A 13,268-nucleotide genomic window follows, 5' to 3' on the forward strand; every position below is an offset into this window, starting at 1 on the left:
TGTTCATAAGCTCAACGACCGAAAAGTTTTGACCGATTGTTTGCATGCAAGTTCGTTGAGCAACACATCATACTACACTCAAGTGCTCTTTTTTTCTTTTGTGCCTAGACAGGAATCGCGATGAACAAGGCGATTTGTGGCAATTTGCAGGGTCGTTGTTCGTTTTTGACGTGGAATTTGGAGGAACGGCGGGATGGAAACGGTGAAGACAGATGGACAAAGGAATGAGTTTTTAGGTAGGAATCGTGCGTCAGAATTAGATATGAGAAGCTGCGATTGAGTTCTAGAATTAAAGTATTTGGTAATCTTGAAATGTTTCCTGCATGACCGAGGGACCCAAAATAATTATATGTATTGGTGAATCTCAATTCTCAGATGATGAGTTGAATCGGAACTTGGTAAGAAAGAAAACGGAATTACTTGAAATATCTGAAGACATCAAACTTTCACTTGTCATTTAATAACTTCTATGAATTGAAAATTGAACAGATTGAAATTTTACTTATTGAAATGAAACATTTCACTTATTGAAATGGAAGAAATCCCAATTCTTATCTGAAAAGTTCTCAAATAATACCTGATATGTGGTAGGAAGCTGAGATTCAGTTCTGGTTTGTTTTGATTCTGATATTACAGTAATTTAACTGATAATGCAAATAAAATGGGTTTTAAATTACTTTGTTCACCGTGTTTCAAAAAAAAAGCGTCGACTCCAGCAGTAAACTAGAATGATATGCGAAACTTTGGGAGAGTTTTCACTCAAAAGCATAAAGATGAACTCAGAAACTTCGTGAATATTGAATCCGACGAAATAACCGAACTGGCTCCAGAAAAATGAACTTCCTCAACCTTTCTTTAAGTTTTATCCGTTCATAGACATGCCGTCTGCATTCATCTCCCTTGAAATTTTCATATTTCAGAACCCTCCCTCCCTCTTCTTCTTCTTCTTCTCAACTCCTTCACTTCAAACTTTTGAATTCTTATACAATAGTCGACTGCAAAAGAGTGTAGTTCGCTGTCTACATGTAATTCCACGTTCAAACATTCATTTTCATAATCCATGAGTTCTTCATCTTCTTCTTCTTTTTTCATGTTTCTTATTGTGTTCTGACTCTTTTGCCCATCTTACAACTGTTCTTTCTCTCAGTCCAATTGCCGCCTATTCGTCTCTGTTTATCATGCGCATTATCGTTCATTAACAAAGCGATAACAAGGTTCACATCGGCAAAAGGGTAAAAACGTCCCTCCGACCGGATGCCGCTCTGGGTGGACTGCCCAGAAAAGCTTAAATAAGACAGAGAATGGCACAGTTTGGCACATTTTCTTTTGTCAGTCGGTGTGTGAAGAATGAGGAGTTTTGGGTTTTTAGTGGCTATTTGCATATTTTACAGTGTTCAGGTAACTTTTTAAAGTTTTAAACAGTATTCAAAAACTTATTTGATAATCTATTCTTTTCGAAATCAACAAGTTTAACTTCTAAATTAGCATTTTTAAAGTTTAAAATTAAGTTCTTCTGGCATCTTATAATTTTACTTTTCAAATCAATATCACATTTTTCTACTCGTCCGAAATTTTTTCCCACATTCGGCTTTTTAATTTGATCCCCAACATCTGCAAATTATTTGCTCCAAGATTCTTACGATCTTTACTAATAATATTCAGCAGATCCGTTTGTCTGTCCGTCTGTCGCCGACTCTAGCGCCCTCTGTACTGAACCGTTTTTAATGAAACTTACACAGATCGCTTGGAAATTTTCCCCGGATGATGCCCGTCATTTTTTTTTAGTTAGAATAGTTCGAAACCAGGTCACTACGTGAAAAAATGTGGTTTTCAAGCCTTTCATTGCCTTTAATTTTCGAAATAGGTAAATAGGAGTTCACGGGAAAAATAGTTATGGAAACATTTCATTCTTCGAATAAATTCATTTCTTTAAATTGTCAGGAAAAATGCGTGGGTTTAAAACAATTTTTTCGGCTCTATTCAAGGTTAGATATCCTTTAAAAACTCGAACGTTCCATGAAACACTAAGACGTCCCTTAAAACACTTAAACGCCCTGTCATGCCCTAAATTTTTTCCAAAAGTTAAGACGTCCTTTCAAGTGTTCAAACGTCCCAAAAAACATTCAGTCGTTCCAAAAAACGTTTAAAAGTTCCATAAAATGTTTAGACGTGGTTTCCTTAAAACATAGACACACTGATGCTTGCTTGCACTTTTTTCCATAACTTTAAGCTAGATGGTTGATGTCTCTGTGTTAAGGAATCCACTACTTCCCGGGTGCTGAGCCATTATCATGTCAAGATTCAAGGACGTTTTTGTTTTTAGGCAATCACTACTTCCAGGTGCCACAGCAAGCTCTTGGTTTTGAAAGTTTAAGCGACGTCCAAATATTTTTTGAACGACTAATTGGTTAAATAAAATTTTGGGATTTTAAGGGACATCTAAACGGTTTTGGGACGTCTAAACATTTCTGAGCATTTTTGGGACCCCAAAGAACGTTTAAGTGTTTTAAAGGACGTTTAAGTGTTTTAAGGGACGTTCGAGTTTTCAAAAGACATCTAAACTGGAATAGAGTCTCTTTTCTTGACACCCTTTCAAAGTTGGACATTTTTAACTGAGAAACGGTCAAAGTTGTTCGATTTATGGCCATGACTGTACTCAATTTTTACCGGCTGTCTAACTTTCACACTTAGAAATATGTAGAATAGCTTTGAAGTCTTTCAGAGAAAAAAAATATCAGAAAGCAGAACAGTTCAGATCAAACCAGACTGAAGAGAAGATTTCCGTGTATATGAGAAACAATCTTGAAAAATTTTGGGGAGGGAGGCGGCATCGCTGCCGATCAGTCAAAAACTTAAAAGTAGTACTTTAGGTTAATTTTTTAAAGATGTGAATAGGACAATTTCCAAATTTCTAAGCTTCAGTAAAAGAGTTGGTAAGGCTTTCTCAGTCTGAAGCCAAAAAAGTCATTTGCTGTGTTTAGTACCATTCATTCTGAGACTTCGGACGTCTCCATCATTGAAGAAGTTGCAACAGTCAGAAGTTTAATAGAAATAAATTGAATGAAAAAACACTACTCAAAGAGTGGTGGTGATTTGTGAATAAGTAACTTTGTCGTTGATCAGTTACCTTCAAAAGGTAATAATTTCTAGGATGAGGATTTGTTAAAACATGGTCTCAGGCTGCCATATTCAGAGAAGGGAGACAGCATTGTCGCCGAAGTTTGACATTAATATTTGAAAGATGACTCGCCTCTTGAGGAGGGAGAAAGGAGAGTTAAAAGTTCCTGTTCTTTTGAAATAGTGTTAGATAAAGCAGAAAAAATGAATACAGTTTCGATTAGTGAATTGAAAACTGCTCATATTGAAATCCATTTTTCCTCAGGATAGAAAAGTCACCGAGTAAATTTGTCGAAATCGTATCAGAAAAGCAGAGATGTTTTAATTGCTCTCTACCGGAACGGGCTGTTTAGCTAACAAAAACTACCGACAAGTGAAAAAAATTAATACGATCCAGGAGAAGGAGAAAATTCTGAGACCTCGATAGTTTGAACCATTTAAGAAGCGCCGCAGGCGCTGTAACACCCAGAAGGGTGGTGTAGAGAAGGAGGTTGAGCAGCCGTTAGGCTGCGTTAACCGACTGGTAATTTACTATTCTAAAGATTCTCCAATTCTAAACAATTTTTTGAAGATCGAAAAGATATGGTTTTTAAACAACTAATGAATTTGCTGCTGTTGTATTTTAGTTCGGATTTCTGCTACTTACTTTTTTTCTTTCTACAAAGTGAATTTTGAAAATTGAAACAGTATGCATAGACATCATGAACATAAACTGAAATTAGAAAAGTCTGTAAGTCCAATTATCAACACAATTTCCTTGTCCTTCTCCAGGCAATCCCCCAACGAACAAAACGACAAAACTGTGATTGTACACCTGGAGAAGCACCAAAATGTGGTTGTCAAGTTATGCCAACCCCAGATATCGGTGGCGGACAAATGATATGTACGTGCTCTCCACCAGTACCACCGAAATGTGTTTGTACCGAAGGAAATGTTGTGAGTATTTGAAATAGACGAATTCCTCGGAAATCTTTATTTCACTTTCAGAGAAACATCATCACCGGTCCATCCCTCCCTGCCCTTTTCAAGCCATATAACTGTGTATCCACTTGCGAATCGTCTTGTCTGGATTCCTGTAACAAACTGAACTTTAACATGAAATGTGGAACAGTTTGTAACGAAGCATGTGAATTCACTTGTGCCAAACAAGGATCCACAACCACTGCAACCACAACCCAAGCTCCTGCAACCACTGCAATGATTCCACTTCCACCTCATATTCAGGAATATCGATTCGTGATTCCTGCAGGATCATTGCTCTCGAAACCAACGACAACCACTTCAGCGCCAGTTATTTTGAGTCAGAAGATTCAGGTAGGAGTTGGGTGGAATATGGAGGCACAATCAAGGAATTTCAGATCACCTGTCCTGTTGAATGTCAGCCATCTTGCAGTTTCGTATGCACCAAATTGCGTCCAACACTGAAAGTGATCACTCAAATGTTTGATTCGAAGACTGATGAGACCACGTGTAGAACAAGTTGTAGCAGTGCTTGTCTGTCGGTTTGCGCGTAAGTTTTGAAGCTGTTGGGTGGAATTAAAAGTGAGGGATACTCCCCTGGTTGAAGAAAACTGATGTGGGGTATATTGTTCAAATGAATAGATTTTTTAAAAGATATCTGGGAGCTTCTGGTCAGTGTTCTGAACTCGTGTCTGCTAATTGAAATTCAGAAGTTATGTGTCTAAAGATACTAATAAAATAAGGACACTCTGCTCAGAAATTTCAATCATTCAGAAAATCAAAAATTTCAAGCTCAAACCCCTTCCTTTACCCTATTACCCCATATTCATCAACTATATTTCAGCTCATCTGGAGTTCCGGGCAACGAATGCCAATCAAACTGTGCGCCAGCCTGTGAGGACACTTGTACTATTGTGAAGCCGGTAAGCACGTGCCAAACGAAATTTCACAACAAAAAAGAGCAAAGTTTGCAGGTCGCCGTGGCCACAACTCAAATTCAACCAGCGTCATCGACTGGCGGTCAATGTGTGTCCGTTTGTATGCCAGCTTGCACTCAACAATGCATGTTTACTGTACAGGTAGGTCATTTAGGAGAAAAAGTGACTACTTTAAAATTTGAAAAATTGGAACAAAACATTTAACTACTCTTGATTCCAGATGCAAATCGCCTTGTCCCAAGCTACATCCAATCCCCTCACGACTGAAAAACCAGCTCAGGCTATGTTGATTCCAATCGCTCCAGTCTCCATCGTCGTTTCAGAACGTGAGTATTTTATAGTCGGTCAGAATTCTAGATTCATTTTCAGCCACGACTACAACAGCCGCTCCAGCAGTGATTACTCTTGGAACTATCTGTAGAAACGAGTGCTTGGTACGTTTGAAGGAAAAACCATCGCGGAAACTGGGCTGCTTGACCTAGAAAATAAAACTTAGATTAGGTTATATCTCAAAAACTGAAAAAAAAATTGAGCATCTGAGCCCTATATCCTTACAGCATCTGAACTATACCCAAGTTCTCCACCTGATTCACCCATGCAGGTCAGCTGTTAATCCCCCAATCCATGTTCGTTTTTGTTGTTCTGCCCGCCAAGTGGCCATCCACTTGAGAGCTCTGAAATCTTGCTCTTCTCCCCCCTTCTCATCCAAATCGTTTCACATGTTCTCAGCTATTTCGGAAACAAACTCTCTTTCATTGCAAGAAAACCGAAGAACATTGTGCAAATACAAAATATCCAATGTACTGTTTCGTCTCGCCAGTCCCCTCTCCTTCACACACCACTTCTCATAATTCTATTGTTTCTTCTCTTGTTTTTGTTGCCTTTTTTTCAATCTGTTTCGAGACTGAGACAATGGTCTTGAAGAGGTTTTGGAAGCACCTTCTTGGAGAGAAAATACTGAACTCAGGTCAAAGAAAATGACGGAGAACAAAGTAGCAAAAGAAGAGTGACTGATAAATCAGGAGCTTGCAGATAGTGTGAACAACATGATGATACATTTCTTACAGGTTCAATGTGAGCACCAATGTCTTCCAAATAACCCGAACTGTATGGCTGCATGCCAAACCACGTGTTATCCAGTATGCCAATCGAAGATGCGTCGTCGTATGAAAGAAACAAAGTCCGAACGACTTAACGAAGACTTTGCTCGTCGTCATCGTCAATAAATTCATGTGTTTTCTGAATATTTATTTGTAAATTTGGAGTAATTTAATTTCGATTTGAGTACAAATTGACCGATTAGTCAATGCTTTTTCTTGACTTTGCGATTCTTTTTCCGAGAAATAAAACTTTAAAACTTTGATAAACTTAAAGATTCATTTCGTCCAAAAGAAAGTTGAACATCTCTTCTTTTCTTTTTATTCATAATTGACTGGATAGATATAAATTGTGATTTCTTTAGTTGGAAGAACTTCGACTCAAAAAACCAGGGTTGGAGACAACGAAGAAGATTAATACGCTTCATTTAGGAGAAATTTACAAGGCTGAATAGAGCCTGTTAATTTGTCATCATTTCCTCCCACTTTGCCCTAGCCACGTGGGATATTCAGATGTTATCATCAAAATGATGACAAATCGATTGGTACTTAAGCCGAGCAAATCGTCAGTTTGAACAAGATCCAATCGATCCAATCCAACCAACCGAAGCCACCATGAACGTCATCTACACTGCCGTCCTTGTCGCCTCCACTCTCGCCTACACTGCCGTTGCATGGATCGGACTCTCCGTCGACACTGCCAACGAGGATCTCCTCTAATCTGGTCAATGGTTAGCTCTGCTTCCCCACGTGGTTCTCTTGAAACCGACAAGTCCGAATAGAGAGAACTCTGAATTCATAGTAATCAATGAATGTTTTTTTTTGTGAAACGTGTTTTGGACCATTTGGGTTTAGATAGAAGAGCTGAGATGGCTCACTTGCAGATGGTGATTGAATCAGACTGGGAAAGGAGATAAAGGATTCAGAATTTTACTGAAATACCTACTCAAGCGGAGAAACTAAGATATCGTCGATGTTTTTATGAATCAAATTCCGAATTCAGAAAAAATTCCTGCCTGACTTCCAAGCTGACTTCCAGCCGCGATCTTGATGATAAAAGGTTCCGTTTGATACCTCAAAGCTCTGCCATTCCTATTCCATAACCGTATCCACCCCTGCCTTTTCTTGTCCTTTCCCATTTTTTTTGCCATTCCGGGGCACTCATCAATAATCAGCTAATCATCGGCTTAATCACACAATGCCCTTTCTTCTCCCTCTCTCTTTTAAAACAAAACATGCCTTTAACCCATAAAAAAACAAACAACCCCTCTCATCTCTCGGAGAACAGACAAGAGGATGCCCCCTTCTGAGCCTGCGGAGAGCTCCAAATTAGTGCCGATTTCCTCTTCTCTTGAAAAAGTTCGTCGGGGGGCGTAGTCGGTGCCCGGGCGCCCTCTATTCGAACATACATAGAAATTGAAATTTTGTACATGGCGAAATACAAACAAACAGGAAAAATATTGCCGCTTGTGGTTCGAGAAGGGGGGCGAGCAACGCGTCAGGCTGTCCTTTTTGCCGGCTGGTGGCGCGGAAATGCTCCGCCTCTTGCTCCGAGCTGAGCGCATTCGGCGACGACGAGAGGAGGCTTTTACCGCCCCTGAGCTCTTCAAGCAGTAAGCAGTCAGATAGGAGAGAAAGAGAGTGCGAAATAGATTTTGAAGAAGAATAAGAAGAAGAAACAGAGCACATACAGGCAGCATCCATCCCATTCTCTCTTCACTTATTATCAATTATTATTCTATTCGTTTTCTTGTCTTCTTCGTATTCTTATTCTTAATTTATCTCTTTTCAAACCATTGATCCTTTTTGAGAGATTTCCACTGTAACTGATCTGAAAATTCTGGAAATTCTATCCCGATGGGACGTCCAACTTCTCTTCGGTTACTATTTTTATTCTGCCTTCTCGTTGCACTTTCCACATCAGCCGTAAGTTTTTTTGTTGAAATTTTGCGTGTGATTTTACTTTATAACTAGTTTTTGAAAATGACGATCTGTGTAACACTGTCAAATTAATTCATCCGAACCTGACTATCTCAATTAGAGTTCCAACTGATGATCTAAAAACCTACCGTAACCCTGATCCGGTATATTTTGAGACTGTGTGTCGGGAGTTTTCATCTAGCCACCGTATTCAAAACCGTTTTGTTTTTCATTGGCTGAGTTTTGCAGAAAAAATAATTCGAGCTAGAGCTTTATCAGAATCTTATTCCGTCTATACACTCATAGAGAACTTCTCAAGCTGATTACGAGCTGATTAATCAAATTTTAGCTGGAGATCTGGTTCAGAACTGTTTTCAATGAGATTTTTATGGTGTGACTGACAAGTGACCTTCTTGTAGATCTAAAATTGAATGATCGCCAAAGCCCTGATCTGTTAATGGTGCAAAGTTGATGATCTGCCAAAAAGTAAAACTTACTAGTTAATTTTTATGTTATTTCCAAAATTCTCGCACCTGGAAATGATAAGTTTTTCACGAATATGAAAACTCTATTTTTCGATTTTATAATTCAGTCATGATTGTCATGAGCAAGGCCCCTAATCCAGAAAATCTTTTTAAATACATCTTTTTGAACTCTGTTATTTTTCGGTCGTTTTCAATTATGTCAAACTTTCAAGTTATTTTCTAGTGAATTGAAAAAATAGAACATAATTATGAAGATTAATTTCAGACCCGATTAGTGTCAAATCTTTAAATAAAAACCGCTGCAATCCGGCCATCCCGTCAAACTGACATGATACCATTAAACCGGTCCCTGAAACATTTTGATTCACTCCTTATACGGCCAAAGTTCAGAGGACTCAAAATCTCAGAATTTCGAAACCCCGCCCCCCTTTCTCGTTGATCTCCTCCTTTTCCCAACTATTTTTTCTCATTCCATTCGTCGACCCGAATTCCAAATTGAGTCTGTGTTCATCTAAAAGCCTGCTCAGACGAAGGTTTCTATTTCAATTCTTCTTCTTCTCCTCCTCGATCACCGTTCATTTTCTAGCTCTCTCTCTCACTGTGTCGGGGGGTGGACGCAAGAGTTTGTTTCCATTGTAAGGAATGGTCGAACACAATGAAAACAGAGAGTAAACACGCCACGATTCCACCTCTTTTTCGGTTTTTCTTCTTCCATTTCTTTAACATCATGACCTTCAACACACAAAATGTCTGGAGACAAAAACTGGGTGGAAGGTTTCGAAAATTGAGAATGTTTCTTCATGATGGTGGGACAAGTGATGACAAAAGAGAAATGGAAAAATGGGATGGATGTTGGTGAAAGGACGGAAATAGAAATGAAAAGAGGGAAGAAGGAAACGGAGATGGGTCGGGAAAGGATAGTTTGAAACTCAAGATGATACCGTAATCCAAGAAATTGAGCTAATTTGGAAAAACGAGACTTCAAGGCAATCTAAAAATCAAATACATTTTGAGCTACGTACCAAATTTACTTGGCTTTGCAAAACTTTTTTGATTTTTGAAACTGTAATGTTTTGGAGCTATATAGTCCGATAAGTCTTTTTTACGCTTTTGTCAGTTTTTGATGCTCACGAAATTCTAAAGAAATTGGGTACAGTTAACGAAACATGAAACATTTTGATTCCATTTTAGATAAGTTTATCTGAATTTCGCAGTTGCGAAACATAGCAGTCTAGAATCTCTTTTTTCTCACATTGAAGAACAAATCTAATAGATTTTGTCTACTTTTTCTGAAATCAATCAGTTCAAAGTCCTGCGCGCTCTCTACCTTATCTCCTCCAAAAACCAATCCTGTTCCAGCCATTTTCTCTTTCATTACTTTTTTCGTTCAACTCAAAAAATTTCAAAACTTGCCGAAACCCACCCTCTCCACCTTTTCTGCGATATCTTACACCTCTCTCTGTGTTTGATTATCGTCAAAAAGAGTCAATAAATGACCAACCAACAGGAAATCGGATATCCGATATTGAAAATGATATCGGAAAGGAAATATTGTTGAGGTGGTGGTGGTGGAAGTGATAAGGGGGGACCCACTTATGAACTCCCACACTTTTCAAGGAGTTTCACACAGTGAATGCACTTCATTTTCCGTATATGGAATAGTAACGGATTTGGAATCTGCGATCTTTGAGATGAAAAGTATTGGGGTGCTCCGGGTGTTATAATACATCAAGATCAAATTGAGGTTTCGTTGAAATGATGAGTTTAAGGAAGAAGATTAACTTTAGTCTAACTCCCCAGGTTTTGGTGGCCTTTCTTGAAACATCCGTTACTATTTTAAGTTTCCCGATTTCTCGCCGGTATCCGGATCGAGAGCAAGATACAATCAATTTAGGAACAACATAAGTATCATCTTGATTTGATTTTCTTCCCGCTCTTTTGATCTTCCTTCTCTCCGCTCAACAGGAAAAAAACATTTAATCTCTGATCCACTCGTTCTAATCATCCAAATGACCACTATCTTCCGACATGTTCCAGTGTTAGCTCCAGCACCTACAAAATCTCCAAAAATATGAGTGTGTCCCCCCTGTTGAGTACTCACAATATGTTCGAGTGGTTTTTCTCACGAAACAACACATAGATTTCTATCGTTTTTGCTTATGTTTACATGACGAAATGCCTTCCGCGCGGTAGAAAGCAAAGACAATAGGATGGGGTGAATTAGAAGAAAAGAGAGAGGGAGAAGAATTACAATTATTAGATGGGTTTGTGTGAAAATGAAACAGATGCTGAGTAGAAAATGCAACCTTGAAACTAAACGGTTTTGATAATTCTAATTTCAGAGTCGCCGCCTGAAACGTCAATGTGGGTGCTCCAACTTCTGTAACTGTCAACAGCAACCAATATTCTTTGCACAAATCTCCCTGCCAGCATGTTCTTGTCAACAAGCTCCAATCTGTCAACCACAATGTCCACGATCTGAAATCGTGAGTTTCCTTTTTCAGAACTGTATATGAACTCTACCATTCCAGAACTCTGACTGTTCAGCCACTTGCGTTCGAGCCTGCATTCCATCTTGCTCAAAAAGCACTGGAAATACATTCGCATGCTCCACAACATGTGAGAGCACGTGTGACAAGACTTGCGCTTCGGCAGCTCAGAATGCAATCGCTCACATTCAGGTAACTTCCCAAACATTTTAAGATTTTCATCAAAACTGTTCCAGGTATCTCCACCAAATCCTCAACCAATTGTGCCAATTGCTTCTGCTCCAACAGTCGACGACTCCTGCCAGAATGTGTGTCAAAACGTGTGCCAAGGAGCCTGCGTCTCTCAAAACTCTCCACCGGCAGTTTGTCAGCAGACTTGTAAACAATCCTGTCAATTCGGTTGTGCTACCAATGATCAATGTGAGTTTTTCATTCCCAGAAATCTCAGATTATAGTAGTTTCAGTACCCACCGCTACCGCTCCAACCTCTCCACCAACGATCAAAATAACTCTTGATATCAACGATGCCTATTTCGACTCCAATTGTGCTCCTAAATGTACTCAATCCTGTCATTCTCAATGTATTTCTCAAGGAAACGCTGCCGCATCTTGCTCCAATTCCTGCAACAATGAATGCTCGAACAAGTGCTCTCAACGACCAACAGCTCCAGTTCAAGCTCAAGTTCAACAGATTCAACCCCAACAGGTGCAGATTACAGTCCCCGTGACACTAGCACCACCAGCCACGTGTCAATCCCGTTGCGAGAACCGTTGTCTTTCCACGTGTACCGCCACTCAGCCTTCCGTCTGTGCACCATCATGCTCCACCGCCTGTCAACTCTCATGTGATAGTATTGGAGCCTCCGTGCCCTCAGCACCACAAAACACGAATCCAACCCCAATTGAGGTGAGGGCGTTGTGTACACCAACGTGTATGCCTCAATGCCTACCGTCCTGTACCGCCACTACCACTACCACTACCACCCAAACCCCAATCATCCCAACTCTCGCCCCTATCCAGATTCGTATTCAATGCGTCCCCAGCTGTATGCCAGCGTGTCTACCATCCTGTACCCAACCAGTGGTACTCACCACTCAAGCCCCTGCCCCCGTAGTCAATCAATGCATCCCTCCGTGTCAACCACAATGTCTTCAAACCTGTCTGGAACAATACATCCAACCCCAACTAGTGGCTACCCTCAGTCCTCCCCAATGTATTCCCCAATGTCAACCATCGTGTGAACAGCAATGTATTCAAGAGGCTACTACTACTACCACTACAACGACCACTACTACAACTACTACTCCATCTCCACAGGTATCATCCGAAGAGCCGCCTGTTTATGAGTTTGAAACCACCACACTGCATCCAGACAGCACTAGCACTGAGCCAGAATATGAAGATGAAGAACTAACAACACCGCTTATAGAATCAACTACTCCGGGGGGTTATGAACCAACTTCAGAGCCATATGAGCCAGAACCAGAGACTGATGAGCCGGTGCCAGAGCCTGAGACCCCTCAGCCAATAGAGTATACAACTGTAGAGCCTTATGATTACCCACAATATGACCAACCAACAGCACCAACCACCACAATCAACCCAGGCACAAACCCAACCATCACAACCAATCCATCCACCCCAATCACCACCACCACCAACCCAACACTCACCACCAGCACTCTAACCAATCCACCACTGCTCCCAACACTTCCTCCACCAGGTCAACCTCAAAAAGATCAATGTCTTCCTGCCTGTCAACCAGCTTGCAATCAGAACTGCATTGTTGCCATGCAAGTTCTTCTCTACATCTCTTGCCCAGAAGCGTGCCGTCCAGCTTGTGACCCAAAGTGTGCCTATCAATATCTCCGAAGTAATCCGTCCACCCCTCAACACTACAATCCACCAGCACTGGCAAACGGTGGAGCATCTTCAAGATGTATCCCAGCATGTATGCCAGCATGCCTTCTGGATTGTGTCCTGCCATATTTCAGTGAGAAAATAATTTCCACTTTGGCACCAAGAGTAGTGGTTGAACAGATTCTGGAGGAAGATTGGGGAAGGTATAGAGATCAAGGACTTCAGGTGTCACAACCTAGACCACAAGTACCCAGTCAACCATCTCAACAACCTTATGTGCAACCCCCAGCACAACAAGTTTATGTCCAACAACAGCCAACAGTTAGACCTAGAACTCAAATGACTCAGGGTCCGACCGCTAGTCCATATCTCCAATATCAGCAGCCACCAGTGACTCAAAA

General features: G+C 40.4%; 1 protein-coding gene across 1 annotated transcript; it reads left to right on the forward strand.

The window, feature by feature from the left end:
* Positions 1 to 323: 323 nt before the first annotated feature.
* Positions 324 to 6,241, forward strand: GCK72_005200 (uncharacterized protein; the record flags this gene model as incomplete). Its single annotated transcript, XM_053725081.1, has 9 exons — positions 324 to 398; positions 3,889 to 4,053; positions 4,105 to 4,431; positions 4,476 to 4,627; positions 4,922 to 5,000; positions 5,052 to 5,156; positions 5,236 to 5,341; positions 5,385 to 5,449; positions 6,083 to 6,241. The coding sequence occupies 9 exons, from the start codon at positions 324 to 326 to the stop codon at positions 6,239 to 6,241; spliced, it is 1,233 nt and encodes a 410-aa protein (XP_053589275.1).
* Between the last annotated feature and the right edge of the window lie 7,027 nt (positions 6,242 to 13,268).

The sequence above is a fragment of the Caenorhabditis remanei genome, chromosome II (assembly GCF_010183535.1).
Source record: "Caenorhabditis remanei strain PX506 chromosome II, whole genome shotgun sequence".
NCBI classification, from domain to species: domain Eukaryota; kingdom Metazoa; phylum Nematoda; class Chromadorea; order Rhabditida; family Rhabditidae; genus Caenorhabditis; species Caenorhabditis remanei.